At 32.8% G+C, this 17,243-nt stretch overlaps 1 protein-coding gene across 7 annotated transcripts in view; it reads left to right on the top strand.

Annotated features, from left to right (window-relative positions):
• ATP8B4 (ATPase phospholipid transporting 8B4 (putative)) overlaps nt 1-17,243 on the top strand; it is a 318,510-nt gene that overhangs the window by 149,073 nt on the left and 152,194 nt on the right. For 6 of the 7 annotated variants that reach the window (XM_074294471.1, XM_074294469.1, XM_074294470.1 and 3 more), the window contains one exon: nt 4,587-4,659. In XM_074294471.1, coding sequence (XP_074150572.1) covers nt 4,587-4,659 — 73 coding nt within the window. Of the gene's footprint in view, nt 1-4,586; nt 4,660-15,336; nt 15,402-17,243 lie in introns of those variants that run through there. The other variant, XM_074294473.1, reaches the window with a different exon arrangement.

The raw sequence follows: 17,243 nt of genomic DNA, 5'->3' as shown, positions 1-17,243 counted from the left end.
ATAAAGCAGCAGTCACCAAAACCATTTGGTATTGGCTAAGAAACAGACTAGTCGATCAGTGGAACAGGTTAGGTACACAGGACAAAATAGGGTACAACTATAGCAATCTAGTGTTTGACAAACCCAAAGATACCAACATTGGGATAAGAATTCATTATTTGAAAAAAACTGTTGGGAAAATTGGAAATTAGTATGGCAGAAATTAGATATGGACCCACACTTAACACCGTATACCAAGATAAGATCAAAATGGGACCATGATTTAGGCATAAAGAATGAGATCATAAATAGATTAGAGGAACAGAGGATAGTCTACCTCTCAGACCTATGGAGAAGGAAGGAATTTATGACCAAAAGAGAACTAGAGATCATTATTGATCACAAAATAGAAGATTTTGATTACATCAAATTAAAAAGCTTTTGTACAAACAAAACTAATGCAAACAAGATTAGAAAGGAAGTAACAAATTGGGAAAATATTTTTACAGTTAAAGGTTCTGATAAAGGCCTCATTTCCAAAATATATAGAGAACTGACTCTAATTTATAAGAAATCAAACTATTCTCTAATTGATAAATGGTCAAAGGATATGAACAGACAATTTTCAGATGATGAAATTGAAACTATTTCCACTCATATGAAAGAGTGTTCCAAATCACTACTGATCAGAGAAATGCAAATTAAGACAACTCTGAGATACCACTACACACCAGTCAGATTGACTAAGATGACAGGAAAAGATAATGATGAATGTTGGAGGGGCTGTTGCTCTGTAAGAAATGACCAGCAGGATGAATACAGAGAGGTTTGGAGAGACTTACATGAACTGATGCTGAGTGAAATGAGCAGAACCAGAAGATCATGATACACTTTAACAACAATACTGTATGAAGATATATTCTGATTGAAGTGGATATCTTCAACATAAAGAAGATTCAATTCACTTCCAGTTGATCAATGATGCACAGAAACAGCTACACCTAGAGAATGAACACTGGGAATTGAATGTAAACTGTTTGCACTAGTGTCTTTCTACCCAGGTTACTTATACTTTCGGAATCCACTTCTTACCATGCAACAAGAAAATTGAATTTATATACATATATTGTATCTAAGTTATACTGTAACACATTTAATATGTATGGGATTGTCTGTGTTGTAAAAAAAATTACTCATGAATATGTACTGTCAAAAAATTATAATTATAAAATTAATAAAAAAATAAAAAAACAAATTTAGAAGGGCTATATAAACTATTAATAAAAATGTTGAATATAATAATAAAAAAAAAAGAAAATTTGGTCTTTAGTCCAATGACCAAAAAGGTTTTTTTTTTTTGGGGGGGGGGAGTGGTTGCCATTGATGAGGAAATCATAAGTCAGTGATGAGGAAATTTGAAAATGTTGAGGTTTTTGCTAATATCTATAGATGTTCACTTCATGTGATTTGCCTCAAATTTAACATTTCCTTTAATTATAATTTAAAATAAAACAACATTATTCTGAGAAGAGGTCCATTGATTTATTTAGTTTGCCAAAGAGAACCAGGACATAAAAAAGATTTATCCTTGCAAGGCTACGATAATTCAGGAGTAGCACACTTCTAATAAAAATACAGCTTCCATCTCTATAATTTTCCATAGTTATTTTCAATCATTACTTCATTTTACAGATATATCTGAGTAATGCTATTAAAGTGACAGCAAAGTTGTTCCCTTTGGAAATAAGTCAATACTCCCTGATCATACCTGTAGGAGTAAATGTAAACTGCATACTGCAAGTTCTCCCTTTGCCTTTCAAGCAAGATAAAATGCAGCCAAGTATGGCATTGGAAAACTCAAATTTTGGCTTCAGATTAAAATGCTACAATTGAAAACTTTCCAGAACAACATGTACTTGGAGCCATATTAAAGAAAAACTCTTTTTGGCATTTAAGCCAAATGACCCAGCAAGCTGATAGTGTGGGGGCATATTTCACAGTTGTATAAATATTTAAAACGGTTTTCCAGCCTATAAAGAAAGTCAATGAGGTTATTATTTTTTTTTAAAGTTCAACAATGAAATCAACCTGCCTATCTTAACTTGTTGATAAAATGGGTTTTGCTCATCTTACCCTATTCTCCTTGCCTTGAAATTAGATATGCATAGAGTGCTTTTCAAATAGGAAAACAAAGATGGTGTACATTTCAGAGAATTTCAGGGATCATTAGGAATAAGATACATTGCTTCAAGTAGCTTGTCTCTTCAAATTTTGTGTCTCCTGGCTTTGGGGAGCTCTGTCTATATTGTCTAGAGGCCTCTGCAGACTGGACTGCATCACTTTTCTTCATCAATGCTTTTGAATCTGGCAAAGGGAGAACATGATTTAATGATAATTATGAACTACAAAGCAGATTATCATTTTATTCCCAATTTTGAGTTGCTCATCTCTTAATATTAATAGTGTAAAAAATTGAGCTTTTATCTAATGCTCATTCAACTTTGGTCTCACCCCAAATTGGTAGGCTCTCTCATTTGAGAAGTGGATGCTTTTCAAATTGGAATTAGGCAAAAGAAGTAACTAAAATGCCCATACCATTGTTGGACATATGCACCAAACAATGAATATGATGAAAACAAAAAGGCATAAATAAACTGATGCAAACTGAAATGGAGCTATAGAAACAAAATATACAATGAATGAAACAATGTAAATCGAAAGAACAATTTCCACAAAACCATTGAAAATGGATGTTGAGAAATTTTAAAGAATCAGCTTGATTCTAAAGAAGAAATATGAAAATGACTCCTTTCCTTGCTCCTTTGCAAAGGTAGGGTTGTAATGGGGGGGGGGAGGAGATGTGTTGATTCAGAAAGTAGAACAATGAAAATAATATTAGGATTAAAAAAAACCATACTAAATAATTCTCTTGAATCCTTTGCCCTCTATTGCTTTTTGAAAAAATTCAAGGATACGGGGATGATATAATCTCAGTGATATAAAAAGATATCTATACAAATCTGGTTTAACTAGCAAATGCTTTCTAAAGTCTTCCCAGGTCTACTTTCAGTAAGTTTGAATCTTACTTTACAACTTGCTTTTGATTCACCTATTCATTGATAGGAAAGAACTACCAACAGGATACTATGGTGAAAAGAGCACAAACTCTTGGCTTGAATTCCTTTGTTATATAGGACAAAAACATTTAACTTTTCTGGGCCTCAGTTTCTTCACTTGTGAGTTGAAAAAGTTGGGTAAAATGGTCTTTTATATCCTTTCCAACTCTTGATTTATGATTTTATGTATCCTTGATATTCAATGGTAATATCTCTTCAGGCAGGTATGGATGAATTGTGATTTGAATCCTTGCAGGGAACACTGGAAACAAAGAGATCACAGATCCATTTGGGTCTTTGAATAGATAATAGCTTATTTTTAAAAAATGCTCTCATTTAATGTGCTGAAAGCACCTTCCCACATTTCTTATCATCATTGGGTCCTTGCAGAAACCTCTAGCTTCAGCAACTAGTGGGATTATTAATATCCTTGTTTTAGAGTTGGAAAACAGGTGCAAAGGGCAGCTAGGTGGTACCCTGGATCCAGGGAGATTCATCTTTGTAAGTTCAAAAGTTAGACACTTAGTTGTATGATCAAGTGACAAGTCATTTAACCCTGTTTGCCTCATTTTCCTCCTCTATAAAATGAGCTGGAGAAGGAAATGGCAAAGCAATCTTTTATCTTTGCCAAGAAAACCCTAAACAAAGTCACAAGGATTTGGACACAACTAAAAAAATAACTGAATAATTGAATAACTACAGAAAATAAATTTTAGTTGAGATTTGAAGGAAATAAGATTTGAAAGTCTGGAGGTAAAGATGAGGAGAGAGAGCCTTCCAGGCATGTGGAATAGTCGGTAACAATTCCCAGAGTCAAGAGATAGAGTATATTGTTTATCTTAAAGTCAGGCTCACTGGATCAAAGAGTATGGATCAGGGAGTAAGGTAGACTAGAGAGGTTTGAGGGGATGAAGTTATAAAACCTTTGAATGCTTAGCAGATAATTTTGTGTTTGATCCTGCAGGTGACAGGGAGCTATTAGAAATTATTTTGGGGGAGGTGCCATATGTTTAGAAGTTGAACCTAGATTTTTCAAGTCTAATAAGTTTAGTGCTCTAAACCCACTTACTATATCACACTAATTCCTTTTAACAGATCTTCTTTTGTCACTATTGCTTTGAAATAACTTGTTTTCCTTTTCTTTTCATTGATGTCTTTACATATCTTTTCCAATTCTCCTCTACCTCTGGTTAAGCATTTTCTATAGCAATGGTACTGATATCTCTATATTAGAGGGGTTTGAAAAAAATCTTAGAAGTTGAATTTCTTTTCCATAACTCTAGTGTTTCAACCAAACTGAAGGATGTGATACTAATGCTAGTTAATGTTTTGTCTTAATGTTACTTATGTTATAAAGCTGCAAACAGCTTTTACTGGGAGAAGGTCTCATGGATTTGTTCTTCTAATTTGATGCAATATTGTTACATGTACTGTACATTGCTTCCAAAGTTCTTGAAAAAAATTATTCATTGATTTTATGTTTGTCCATAGATTGCAGAGTGAAAAATGGATGAATGTGAAGGCAGGAGATATCATTAAACTGGAAAATAACCAATTTGTTGCTGTGAGTAATTAATTTTCTTTTCCTTAAATCATGTGTTTCAGAAAATTAAAATAGTATGTATATGTAATACATAGATATTTTTAGTATATGTACTGAAGTATATGATAGGAAAAGAAGCCTTGTGGAATGGCAAGGAAAGAAATGATAGGTAGGCAGCCTAGATAGCCTGAGTGTTTTGCTGCATCCTTGTACAGTTTCAAGAAAATGAAGAATGTTTTTTTTGCACATTCTGTGGATTCCCTGTGGTAAATTTATTAATGGAATAGTTGCATAACCATTGACGGATTGCAGTTTGCACCATGGGAACATTATAGGGTCTTAGATTAGAACTGGAAGGGACCTTGGAAGTCATAAAATCCAACCCTTTCATTTTTACAAATTAAGAAACCAAGGCACAGAGTGTCTTGTTCAGGATTACACAGCTACTATCTGTCTGTAGTGGGATTTGAATCTTGAGCTTTCAAATTCCAAGTGAAGTATTCTCTCCCTGTACTACCCTGCCTCAAATCATTCAAATCAATGAGATCACAACCCATTTAAGTATTTGATTATAGAGACTTAAATATTATATTTGTTAATGTAGCTCTTTATTCATTTAGAGTAACTGGGGGAATATACATTTGATTTAGTAAAAAAATTAATTTTATAATACTTAAAATTTAATATAGCTTAACTACTTTTAAGTGAAATTTAAAAAAAAAAAATGAGCCTATGATTTTATTGGTGTCAGGAACTCCCTATGAAAAACTTTCTCTAAGATGGCTCAAACTGTAATTTGCATAATTGCCTAGAGATTAAGTGATTTTTACAGACCACACTGAGAGCATCTGTTAAGAGGGGGTACTTGAAATAGAAATCAGCTTTCTATCACTCTGGTAGTCTGCTTCTTATGTCTAAGTTAATATAGTAATTCAAACTAGGCCAACAAACCATTGCCTAGTAGAAGTCCTTAAGTGAAAAAAGATGGATACTTCAGAACATTTTGTTTTCAAATGTTTTAGCCACCAACCCCAGTAACCTAGTTATAATATTAATATGCAATTTAAAGGAAGAAACTATCTGTTAAAGATAAACTATAACTCAATCTTTGTTTAAATTAATGTAATTAACAAATATTGACCATAATTAATAATTATTAAAACTGAAATAATAACCTCCTAGAGAAATCACAGCACAGAGTACAGAATGCTGGGCTTGGAATCAGGAAGAATTGGATTCAAATACTACCACTAACATTAGCAATTTTTTAAGGCAAGTCACTTAACCTGTGGGTGTCCCATACAACTAACTGAGGTTATTGTGGTGAAGTGATTTCTGCTTTGGGAATGTCTCAAATTATAGAGCCTTCCTTTTATTTACATGATGGAATCCTAATTAAGAAAGAATAAGATTTTGATGTGTGAACAACCATAGTGAAGCTTAAGGTAGCTAGGTGATACAGGGAATAGAGTACTGGGCATGGAGTTAGACAGACACTTCCTAGCCCCAGATATTTACTAGCTAGGTAACCCTGAACAAGTCACTTAACCCAGTTTGTCTCAGTCTTCTCATCCGTAAAATGAGCTGCAGAAGGAAATGACAAGTCACTCTAGTGTCTCTGCCAAGAAAACCTCAAAAGGAATCACAAAGAATTAGACATGACTAAAGAATGACTGAACAATAACTGCTGAAGCTTAAATGCCCAATCTGCTTTGAACCTTAAAACATACTAACATTTCTAATTGGAAAATTTGGCTCAACAGTATTGAAATATCAATTTTCTTAAATCTATTTCCCTGGAGATCAATTTCAATACAGAAAAATAAGGAATCCAGACAGGAGATTGAAAATCCAGCTGCTTGTATTTATTGTTAAATGTAAAATGCTAAGTGACTTCAATGCAGCTGAGATCTTGTCTATGTAGGCCTTCCAAGAAGTGATGTATACAATAGCTATCTGTACCTGCCATCATGCGCCATTATTTTCTATATCATTTGACACAGGGGAAGTATACCCAACACATAAGAGTCCTTTGTATTTTTCTCTTAGCATCACAAGAAATACCAAGGGAATCCATTGACTCTCCATCCATTGACTATCCCTTGCTCTTATCATGTGGCCAATTTATATTTTCCAATCAAACATTTCTTTGATGCTATTCCTTATTCTACTTTCCCCTCATAATTCTTTTATAACATGCAGCCTACATGCATTAGGAAATTTATTAAAAATTGTGTGTGAAGTAGAAATTTGCCTATGAAATAATATTTTCTGTTATACTTTCAAAAATCCTTTCTTACCAAAAAACCCCTCAGACCTGAGGCATAATAAAAACAAAAATGAATATATATATTTTTAACATTTAACATTCATTATTCTATCCTATTCAAAACAAAATTCATGTGTACTTAATTTTCCTATGGAATTTCTGGAAAAAATCCATTTATAGGATACTTGCATACTCTGAAGGAAACATATAATAATATCTTACTTTTTAAGATTTCAGGTAATATCAACTTAATTAATTTTAACATAACAAAGAATGAAAAAATAAAAAGACTTCTGAAGAGCCAAAATAGTTAGAGTTGATATTTATTATTATAGTACCAGATGGCATCATGGAGAGAGTGCCAGATTTGGAATCATGAAGATATCTTTCTGAATTCAAATCTGGCCTCAGATACTTACTAGCTATGTGATCCTGGACAAGTCACTTAATTCTGTTTGTCTAAATGATGTGGAAAAAAATGGCAAACTATGTGAGCATCTTTGCCAAGAAAACCTCAAAAGAAGTCACAAAGATCTGGACATGACTGAAAAATGACTAAAGAAAATAATTTACTGCTAAATGAGATTCTTAAGCATTAGCTTAGCATCCGTTGGATATAAAAAGAAATCTTGTGGTTTGCTTTTTAGTATATAACAGTTTAGAAGCACCAAATTAGTGTGAGTGGGTGATCTTATTAGGGATAGATATTTAGACAGAAGAGGGAAATTACACCTGAAAATTTGACAGCAAGAGAGGAGAAGAAAAATTGTAAAAAACATGTGAAATAAAATAAAAGCATTGCAATTAGGGGCAAACAGCCCTATGCATGCATTTCTGATGTCTCTAAGGATCATAATATATTGGAAGGGCACTGAACTTGGAATTAAGAAGTGTTTAGATTTAAATTTCTCCGGTTATTCTTGCTAGCTGTATGATCATGCATATGCTACCTTGTATTTTGAGTCTCCATTTCCTCTTCTATACAGTGGGGATAATAATACCTATCGTAATTACCTGAAATCAATAATTGGAATAAAATCAAATAATTTATTTGAAGTGATTTTAGCATGTTAAATCAATGTCTCCTATTTTTATTATTACTCAAAATCATTGTAATGTTTGTAATAATAACCATTAATTATTAAGAAAGGTAAAACATGTCAAATACTAGAAAAGAGCATAGAAATGTGGAGAGAGTTCTATTTAAAAAGGTTTATTTGAACAATGTTTTGAGACTTAAAGAGGTATATTGATAAATTTGTTCAGTTTTTTTCAGTTGTGTCCAAATTTTTGTGACCCCATTTGGAATTTTCTTGACAAAGATACTGGTTTGCCATTTTTTTTTGCCTCTAATTCATTTTAAATTTGAGGAAAGTGAGGCAAACTGTGTTAAGTGACTTGCCTAGGGTCACACAGTTAATAAGTTCCTGAGGTCAGATTTGAATTCAGGAAGATGAATCATTTATTCCAGGCCTGGCACTCTATCCCCTGTACTATCTATTCAATTGTTTACTAAGACATAAGAGTTCATTAAGTATCTTCTATGTGCTAGAATATATATATCTTAGACAAAAATGACAACTGTAGTTATAAAGAAAATTTATTTAAAGCAGATAACCTAATTTTTAAAAATAGTTCTAGGTAACTGAAGCCTTACTTAAATACTCATGCTTCTATTTCCTTTAATGATACAGGTCATAATATATCCACACCATATCCATATTCTATCCTCAATAAATCTTGTATATGTGTTCCTATAAGTTCACTACCAGGGAACTACTCCATATACGGAGAATCTTTCAGTTTTTTCCTTTTTCCCATCAGGTGACCAGACCATTTTGTTGTTCAATTGTATGTTTTTTGTTTTTTGATAGATATCCTTAATACTCCTTCTCCTGTGTAATTTCTTGTTTGGAACAAGTTAACTCTATCCATGCCTAGCATATATGTCTCAATTGTACTTGATCTACTTCTATTCTTCAGGGTCTATAGGGCTCAAGGAGTCAGCCAAATAATATCACTGGAAAAATATTGATCTTAGAAATGGGTTGATTCAAGAAGCTTAGGGTCATTGAAAGAGCTTAAATGATTTCCTAATCCAGACAAATGAAGTTTTATTCAGTTCTAGACTCATCTCACTGTCTATTCATAGTAATTATTCAAAATATTTTCTTTCTGTTTCTATCTCTTTCTTCTCTTTAAAGTTCTATATGTTTTGTTTTATTTTGTATATATTAACATATGTATGTCTTATGGAAGCATATAGCACTAAGTCCTTTTTTCTGAAATATTAAAAACTAATATTTTCATAGGATTTTGGGCTAAGTCATGGGTTTTATCTGAGTGAAAAACCTTATCTATGCCTGACAAAATTTCAAGAAAGCAATGTCCTATCCCATAAAATCCTTTGGATTCTTTTAAATCAAAGGCCTAATCTCAAGTAAATGTAATGCAGTTCAGACAATGACCTTAATTCCATGAAACTAAGAGTCTTAATCTTATTTATGGTGGTTGTTTGTTTGGTGTCCTTAATTTTTGAAGAGGATCAAAATGATATCACTATGTTAGAGTCAAGTTAGTGTGTCCAAGTGTGGCAGATCATATTAGTACTAGTTGGACTGCTCTGCCACAGGTCAAACACAAATAGTTCCTATGAATATTTGGGATGAATTGTCTAACTTTGTGCATTTTGCATTTTTTCTGATTTAATTCAATTCTGCTTTGCTCATAAAGCATAACTTTATCTCTAATCAGGGCACAACATGCTGGGTGGTTCTGTGACAGTGTTTCCCATGCCATACAATCAATTCTAAAGTTCTTATGTGAGACCTTGAGAGTGTCCTTGTATAACTCAATGTAACCTCCAAACCAGAGATGTAACAAAGAATGGATTGATTCTCTGCTGCTTGTGCTAATTTTGGCCCAACAATAAACAGCAAGAAATAACAGATATTTCATTAGGCAGCACTATACCATCCACATATAGAACAATCGGTTATAGCAAATGGAGAAATTTTGAATGCTGGGGGATTAGTTCACTTACCTTGGCAATATACCTTCCAGGAATATCTACATTGATAATGAGATTGACACACACACACACACACACAATGCCAGATCTAGCTCAGTGGAGGCTCTGCAGGAAAGTGTGAAAGAGAAGAAGTATTAGACTGACTATCAAATTGGTCTACAGAGTCATTGTTGTATGCCTGTGAAATCTGGACAGAATACTAGTGTCATGCCAGGAAACTGAAGTGCTTCCATTTGAATTGTCTTAGGAAGATTCTGAAGATTATATGGCAGAAAAAAAAAATAGCAGATACTGACATCTTTCTTTGTTTTTCTTTTTTTTTTTCTTTTTTTTTTTAATAATAGCTTTTATTTTCAAAATATAGACAAAGAAAATTTTCAACATTCATCCTTGCAAAACCCTGTATTCCAAATTTTTTTCTCCCTCCCTTCACCTTATCCCCTCCCCTAAATAGCCAATTGGATAGTAATCAATATATGTTAAAAATGTGCAATTCTTCTATTCATATTTCCACAGTTATTATGTTGCACAAGTAAAATCAGATCAAAAATGAAAAAATGAGAAAGAAAACCAAAAGCAAGCAAATAACAATAAAAACAGTGAAAAGACTATGTTGTGATCCACATTCAGTCCCCACTATCCTCTTTCAGGATGCATATGGCTCTCACTGAGGTCCCTTTTTTAACTAATCTATCAAAGATTCCAAATTTACTGCAGAGAGCACAACTCCATTGGGCTTGCTACATTGCTTGAATGCCAAATGTATGTTTGACAAAAAGACTATTTTATAGAGGACTCAAACAGGGTAGGTACTAACATGGTGGTCAGAAAAAGCTATACAAGGACATTCTTATTTATGATAACAGAACTAAAAATGCACATGTCTTTGCTTAATTAAGATAATTATCTGCTGAATTACATTGAAAAGGTAATCTGTAGGGAAAATGGGTAAAGGAAAGTTGTCCTTTCTTTATCCAGAGGAATAATTCTCTAATTTATCATTTACTAAATCAAGGGAGATGACCATTTGTTTAATTTGGAGGGAACTCTTTATTTTCCAGGAAAACAGATACTTCTCCAAGGTTGTGCCAGTGCTATTAATAGTTCTATTTAAGCAAATCAAAAGTCCTAAAATTCATCCAAATACTGGAAAATTAATAAGTTGTCTCTGATAGATTTGTGCTAAAAATATAGAATAGAGACTACTTTTTCTTATCTCATGTTATCTATAATCTATATACAATCTAACTATATATTTATTGATGAACAAACTTTATAAGTTGCCCATCTGTCTGTATATAATGGTCACTCTGGACAATATCTCTTCTTTATGAGCTTCCACCCCCTGTGATTAGTTAGGACATTTTCCCTTAAGAAATTATATGCCTCATTTAGGGGTTTCTGCAGGGTTCTTGGATTTGTCTAAATCATCACAATGCCATTTACAAAAGGGAACATCTGGATATCTTTATCACTTATAGAAATTCTTTGCAATCTTTACTTCATCTTCTTCATTAAAGTAGTAAGTATGCATCTCTCTGTGTTATCCCTTGCTTGATATTAATGATCAGAGAAAGGTTATCTCCATTCTTACACCTCTTAAAGAACCTTATATAATTTTGACTCATACATGAATTATGCCTTTTTGACTAAGAGCCTTTAAAGTGTCTACTGAGGAAAATGGGATATTGTATTTACACAAAACACTCAAAAAACTAGAGAGCAAAAACTAATTTTAAACCAATCTCTCACATTGAGAACCAAATATATTCTGCATAAATCTGTTTGCTGGTCGGTACAGTGCTTGGAGTGTTGAGCCTAGAGTCATGAAGACCTGAATTCAAATCAGGCCTCAGACATTTCCTAGCTGCATGACTCCAAGAAAGTAACTTAACTTCTTTTTGCTTCAGTTTCTTCCATTAAAATCGGAATGATAATTGTACCTATTTCATAGGGTTATTGTGAGGATCAAGTGAGAGAGATAATATTTGTTAAAAATATTTGTTAAAAAGTACTTAGTCCCTGTACTAATAGGAACTACATAAAAGGAAAAAAAATTACCTTTTAGCTATAAGGATAAGGGAAGAATTTATGACTAAACAAGGTATAGAGAAGATCATAGGAGATAAAATCAATAATATTAAAGGTTTTTTACAAGCAATATGAGTACAACTAAAATCAGAGGTAAAACATGACTAGAGAAAAAAAAAACATCTTTGCAGCAAAATTCTCTGATAAAGGTTTCATTTTCAAGATGGAACTGATTTACATTCATAAGAATAAGAGCCATTCCCCCATTGCTGAACAGTTAAAGGAAATGAATAGGCAGTTTTCTAAGGAAGAAATCTAAGCTATCAATGGCCATGGGAGGAAAAAAAAAAGTTCCAAATTACTAATTATTGGAGAAATATAAATGAAAACACTCTAAGATTTTATCCTCACATATCAGATTCACAAAAATGACCAAAGAGAGAAATTCTGGAGGGGCTGTGTAAAAACAGGTGCATTAAGACAATATTTGTGGACCTATGAACGGGTCCATTCCTTTTGGAAAGTAATTTTGGACACAAAATTGTGTCCAAAAAGTTAAATAGTGCCACCCATTGACTCAGCAATATTACTATTAGACCTATGCCCCAGTGAGATCAAGGAAAGAGGTAAAGCACCCATACTTATGAAAATATTTATTGGAGAATGGCTGAACAAATTATGGTATTTAAATAATAGAATGCTATTGTGAAAATGATGGAAAGGTATGGTTTTAATGATTTGCATGAATTGATGCAGAGTTAAATAAACAGAATCAGTGGAGCAATTTATATAATAGCAGTGATTTTTTTAAAGGACAAAACATTTTGAAAGACTTAAAAACTCTTATCAATTCAGTGACTAACTATGATTCCAGAGGATTTATGCTATTCCTCTCCTGAAAGAGAGGTGATACACTCAGTTGAGTGTATTGAGACATATTTTTTTTGGACATGGCCAATATTGGAATTAATTTTACTTAACAATGCAGGTTTGTTAACTAGTTTTTTTTTTCCAATGGGGGTGAGGGGCATGGTGAGAAGAGTATGGGGGAAAATAGAGAAAATAGATAATTAATTTTTTTAAAAAATAGGACATTGGATCTCTGTATCCTTCACTCACTTGTATAATGCTGGCCTTTGGAATTACCTTTACAAAAGCATGCCTCTTCTCTTCTAATATCTTTATTTAGGATGCATCAATAAACGTAGTTTATTTTGATTAAAAAAAAAACTTTAAATACACATGGGAAAGTAGGTAACTATGTTTATAATTATTAATCTTTATTTTCTCTACTGCTCTTTTGCAATAACAGATATTGATATATAATATACTGCAATTATTTTAGTGTTAATCCTTTTAAAAATACTTGCCATGAATAGTGTACAACTATATCAATCTAGTGTTTGACAAACCCAAAGATCCCAACTTTTGGGATAAGAATTCATTATTTGACAAAAACTACTGAGAAAACTGGAAATTAGTATGGCAGAAATTAGATATGGACTCACACTTAACACCGTATACCAAGATAAGATCAAAATGGGTCCATGATTTAGGCATAAAGAATGAGATCATAAATAGATTAGAGGAACATAGGATAGTTTACCTCTCAGACTTGTGGAGGAGGAAGGAATTTGTGACCAAAGGAGAACTAGAGATCATTATTGATCACAAAATAGAAAATTTTGATTACATCAAATTTAAAAGCTTTTGTACAAACAAAACTAATGCAAACAAGATTAGAAGGGAAGTAACAAATTGGGAAAATATTTTTAAAGTTAAAGGTTCTGATAAAGACCTCATTTCCAAAATATATAGAGAACTGACTCTAATTTATAAGAAATCAAGCCATTCTCCAATTGATAAATGGTCAAAGGATATGAACAGACAATTTTCAGATGATGAAATTGAAACCATTTCCACTCATATGAAAGAGTGTTCCAAATCACTATTGCTCAGAGAAATGCAAATTAAGCCAACTCTGAGATACTACTACACATCTGTCAGATTGGCTAAGATGACAGAAAAAAATAATGATGAATGTTGGAGGGGATATGGGACAATTGGGACACTGATGCATTGTTGGTGGAATTGTGAAAGAATCTAGCCATTCTGGAGAGCAATTTGGAACTATGCCCCAAAAGTTATCAAACTGTGCAAACTCTTTGATCCAGCAGTGCTACTACTGGGCTTATATCCCCAAAAAATACTAAAGGTGGGAAAGGACCTGTATGTGCCAAAATGTTTGTGGCAGCTCTTTTTGTAGTGGCTAGAAACTGGAAAATGAATGTATGCCCATCAATTGGAGAATGGTTGAGTAAATTATGGTATGTGAATGTTATGGAATATTATTGTTCTGTAAGAAATGACCAGCAGGATGAATACAGAGAGGCTTGGAGAGACTTACATGAACTGATGCTGAGTGAAATGAACAGAACCAGGAGATGATTATACATTTCAGCGATACTGTATGAGGAAATATTCTGATGAAAGTGGATATCTTCAACAAAGAGAAGATCTAATTCAGTTCCAATTGATCAATGATAGACAGAATCAGCTACACCCAGAGAAGGAACACTGGAAAATGAATGTAAACTGTTTGCATTTTTGTCTTTCTTCCCAGATTATTTTTACCTTCTGAATCCAATTCTTCCGGTGCAACAAGAAATTCGTCTCTGCACACATATATTGTATCTAGGATATACTATAACACATTTAACATGTATGGGACTGCTTGCCATCTAGGGGAGGGTGTAGAGGGAAGGAGGGGAAAATTCAGAACAGAAGTGAGTACAAGGTATAATATTATTAAAAATTACCCATGCATATATACTGTCAAAAATTATAATTATAAAATTAATAAAAAATTAAAAAGAATTAAAAAGAATCATTCTTATTAAAATAAGACAACCATTAAATTATCACAAAAAATAAAAAAAAATACTTGCCATGAACAAATAGGAGGCTAATGTAGTGGAATCTTGGCAGTCCCATTTTTGGCAACCTAATATTGGTTGTCCAAAATTAGAGAAGTTTTTGAGTTTGGTGCTGGAAACTTGATTGTCATATATCAGGAAGACAAAATTCGAATGCTCACCATCCAAATTTAAGGCAGATCATTTGGATGATGATAATCAGAATTTCTTAGCTGACCAATTAACTCTCTTGTTAGCCAGTCAGTATGCATATAGGGAACTTTTACAAGTGAGGAAAATTATTTCTTTATCTTCCCATCTGCCACAGTATCTAGGCCATTGAAAGCTCTCAAAAACATTTATTGAAGGGGTGAATAAATTAATTTCATAGAATTATAGATTTAGAAAAGAGAGGACCCATATACATTATCTATTTTGATCTCCCTTCCCAGATTTTATTTTGAAGATGGAGAAACTGAGACTCAGAATAAAGCTACTTGTCCAAGATGTGAGAGAGGTAGGATGTGAACTCAGTTCCTATGGCATAATGGACTATACTGTCTTTCCAACTTGTTTGAAACTACATTTAAATACAAAATACATCAAGCTGTTACTAGGCCTCCAAAAGGTGTAGGATACTTGCCCCCTTTCTTTCTCACTAAAAGAACTGTGAGCATATAATGTCTGATCCCCTAGAACTCAGTCCTGGTCTCCTTATACTTTCTGGGAGAAAATCACTTATAGTTTAGACTTAGTTCATATACAGGGTTTTCCAAATTGGAGAGTAGAAATGTGCTCAATATATAATTTAAATAATGTGTAGGACAGTTATTTATTTCCTCAACAGCAAAGAAATATTTGACATAAAAGATTCACAATCTCATATAGGCAAAAATCTATACAAGTAGTATTAGATATTATTGATGATTAGATTCCCTTCCAAAAAACCAGATCAATGTATGATTAATTCTCCTTCCTTTTATTTTTACTTTCAAGACATTTTAGGCATTTATGTGGCTATGACTAACCCCAGCAGCATTAAAAAGCTTTTTAGTTCCAGAAAAAAAAATCACAAAGCCACTTAAATGAAAATCATATTAATAGCAATGGTCATAATTATATCTATTGATACTTATGTAATGCTTCAGAATTTATGAAGTACTACATATACTACAGGTATTCTTATAACCATTTTGTAGATGGGAAAACAGTGTTAGAACAGTTAAATGACTTGCTCATGTGGACATATCTAGTGTCAGAGGCAAGGCTTGAACAATTGCTTAAAGGAAATGCATTCACAGTGATGTTGCCCTGTAGAAGAACTTAGTAAGTTGTTATTTTAGAAATGCACTTCAGAATTGCTATATATCATGGCAGATTGAATGTAATAAATAACAGGTTTATTGCATACAGTTGTAAAAGTAGTTTTGTTATGCTTTATAAACTAACTTTACATATAATTAACTCAATATTAACATCTTTTAAAACTTAAAGAAGTATCTTCTAGTTTTAAAAAATACCAGAAAACAAAAAAGCAGTCCTATTATAAATTAATTTATTATCTGTGACAGTTTTGTCTTAAAAGAAAGGCATTTTTTTCTGTGACGGGAGTCAAAAAACTCACTTCTGAGAAAAGATAGTCTTGGAAAGATCTTATTTATCTACTGAATCTAACTCTACTCCCAGCCAAGAATGGGATTTTGCTCTCCCCTAATTCCCTCAAGTATTAGCTAACTCTTCTTAAACACCTTTAATGAATCCACCTCCCAAGAGGAAGCATTCTGCTGTCTAATTGCTCTTGTTATTAGGAAACTAGTCATTTAACTTTTATGAGTTTCAAGTCAAAGTTCCTTGTTATTTTATCTCAATAATTATAAATAATCTCTTCTATCTTCTTTGTGTGAAGAAAACTCTGGGCCTTTCAGAGCACCTGAGGAAAAAGCTGTATTATTTTTTCTCTTTTTAATTGTAATGAATTAACTGATAGTGTAAGTAGGACAGTACTGCCTTTGTCTAAAACGAAATCTTATTTTGAGGGAAATACTTAGAGGGAATTTGAGTGTTTGTTGGGAGCAGGACGAGGGAGGGAGGAGGTAAGAAAAATACATGGAAGGAAGTTTAAGTATGGTGGAGAGATAGTTTGGAGGGGGGAATGAGGGATTCATATAACGAAAATGATTATGGTTGGCCATAATTTCAAATTTATTAGATATCTAGGTGGTGACAGTAACAGAGCCTCAGTGACTTTCCATCAGTTAAATACTTTAAGCATGTCAGTCTTTATTGTATATTAGTGGTTTCTCATTTAATATTCTCATCAGTAGAGTGTGATTTTCTGTGCTTCTCTGATGGGAAGGGA

Source organism: Sminthopsis crassicaudata, chromosome 2 (genome assembly GCF_048593235.1).
Source record: "Sminthopsis crassicaudata isolate SCR6 chromosome 2, ASM4859323v1, whole genome shotgun sequence".
NCBI lineage: Eukaryota > Metazoa > Chordata > Mammalia > Dasyuromorphia > Dasyuridae > Sminthopsis > Sminthopsis crassicaudata.
Note: the sequence above shows the minus strand (reverse complement) of the source record. Positions and strands in the feature narration are given on the sequence as shown.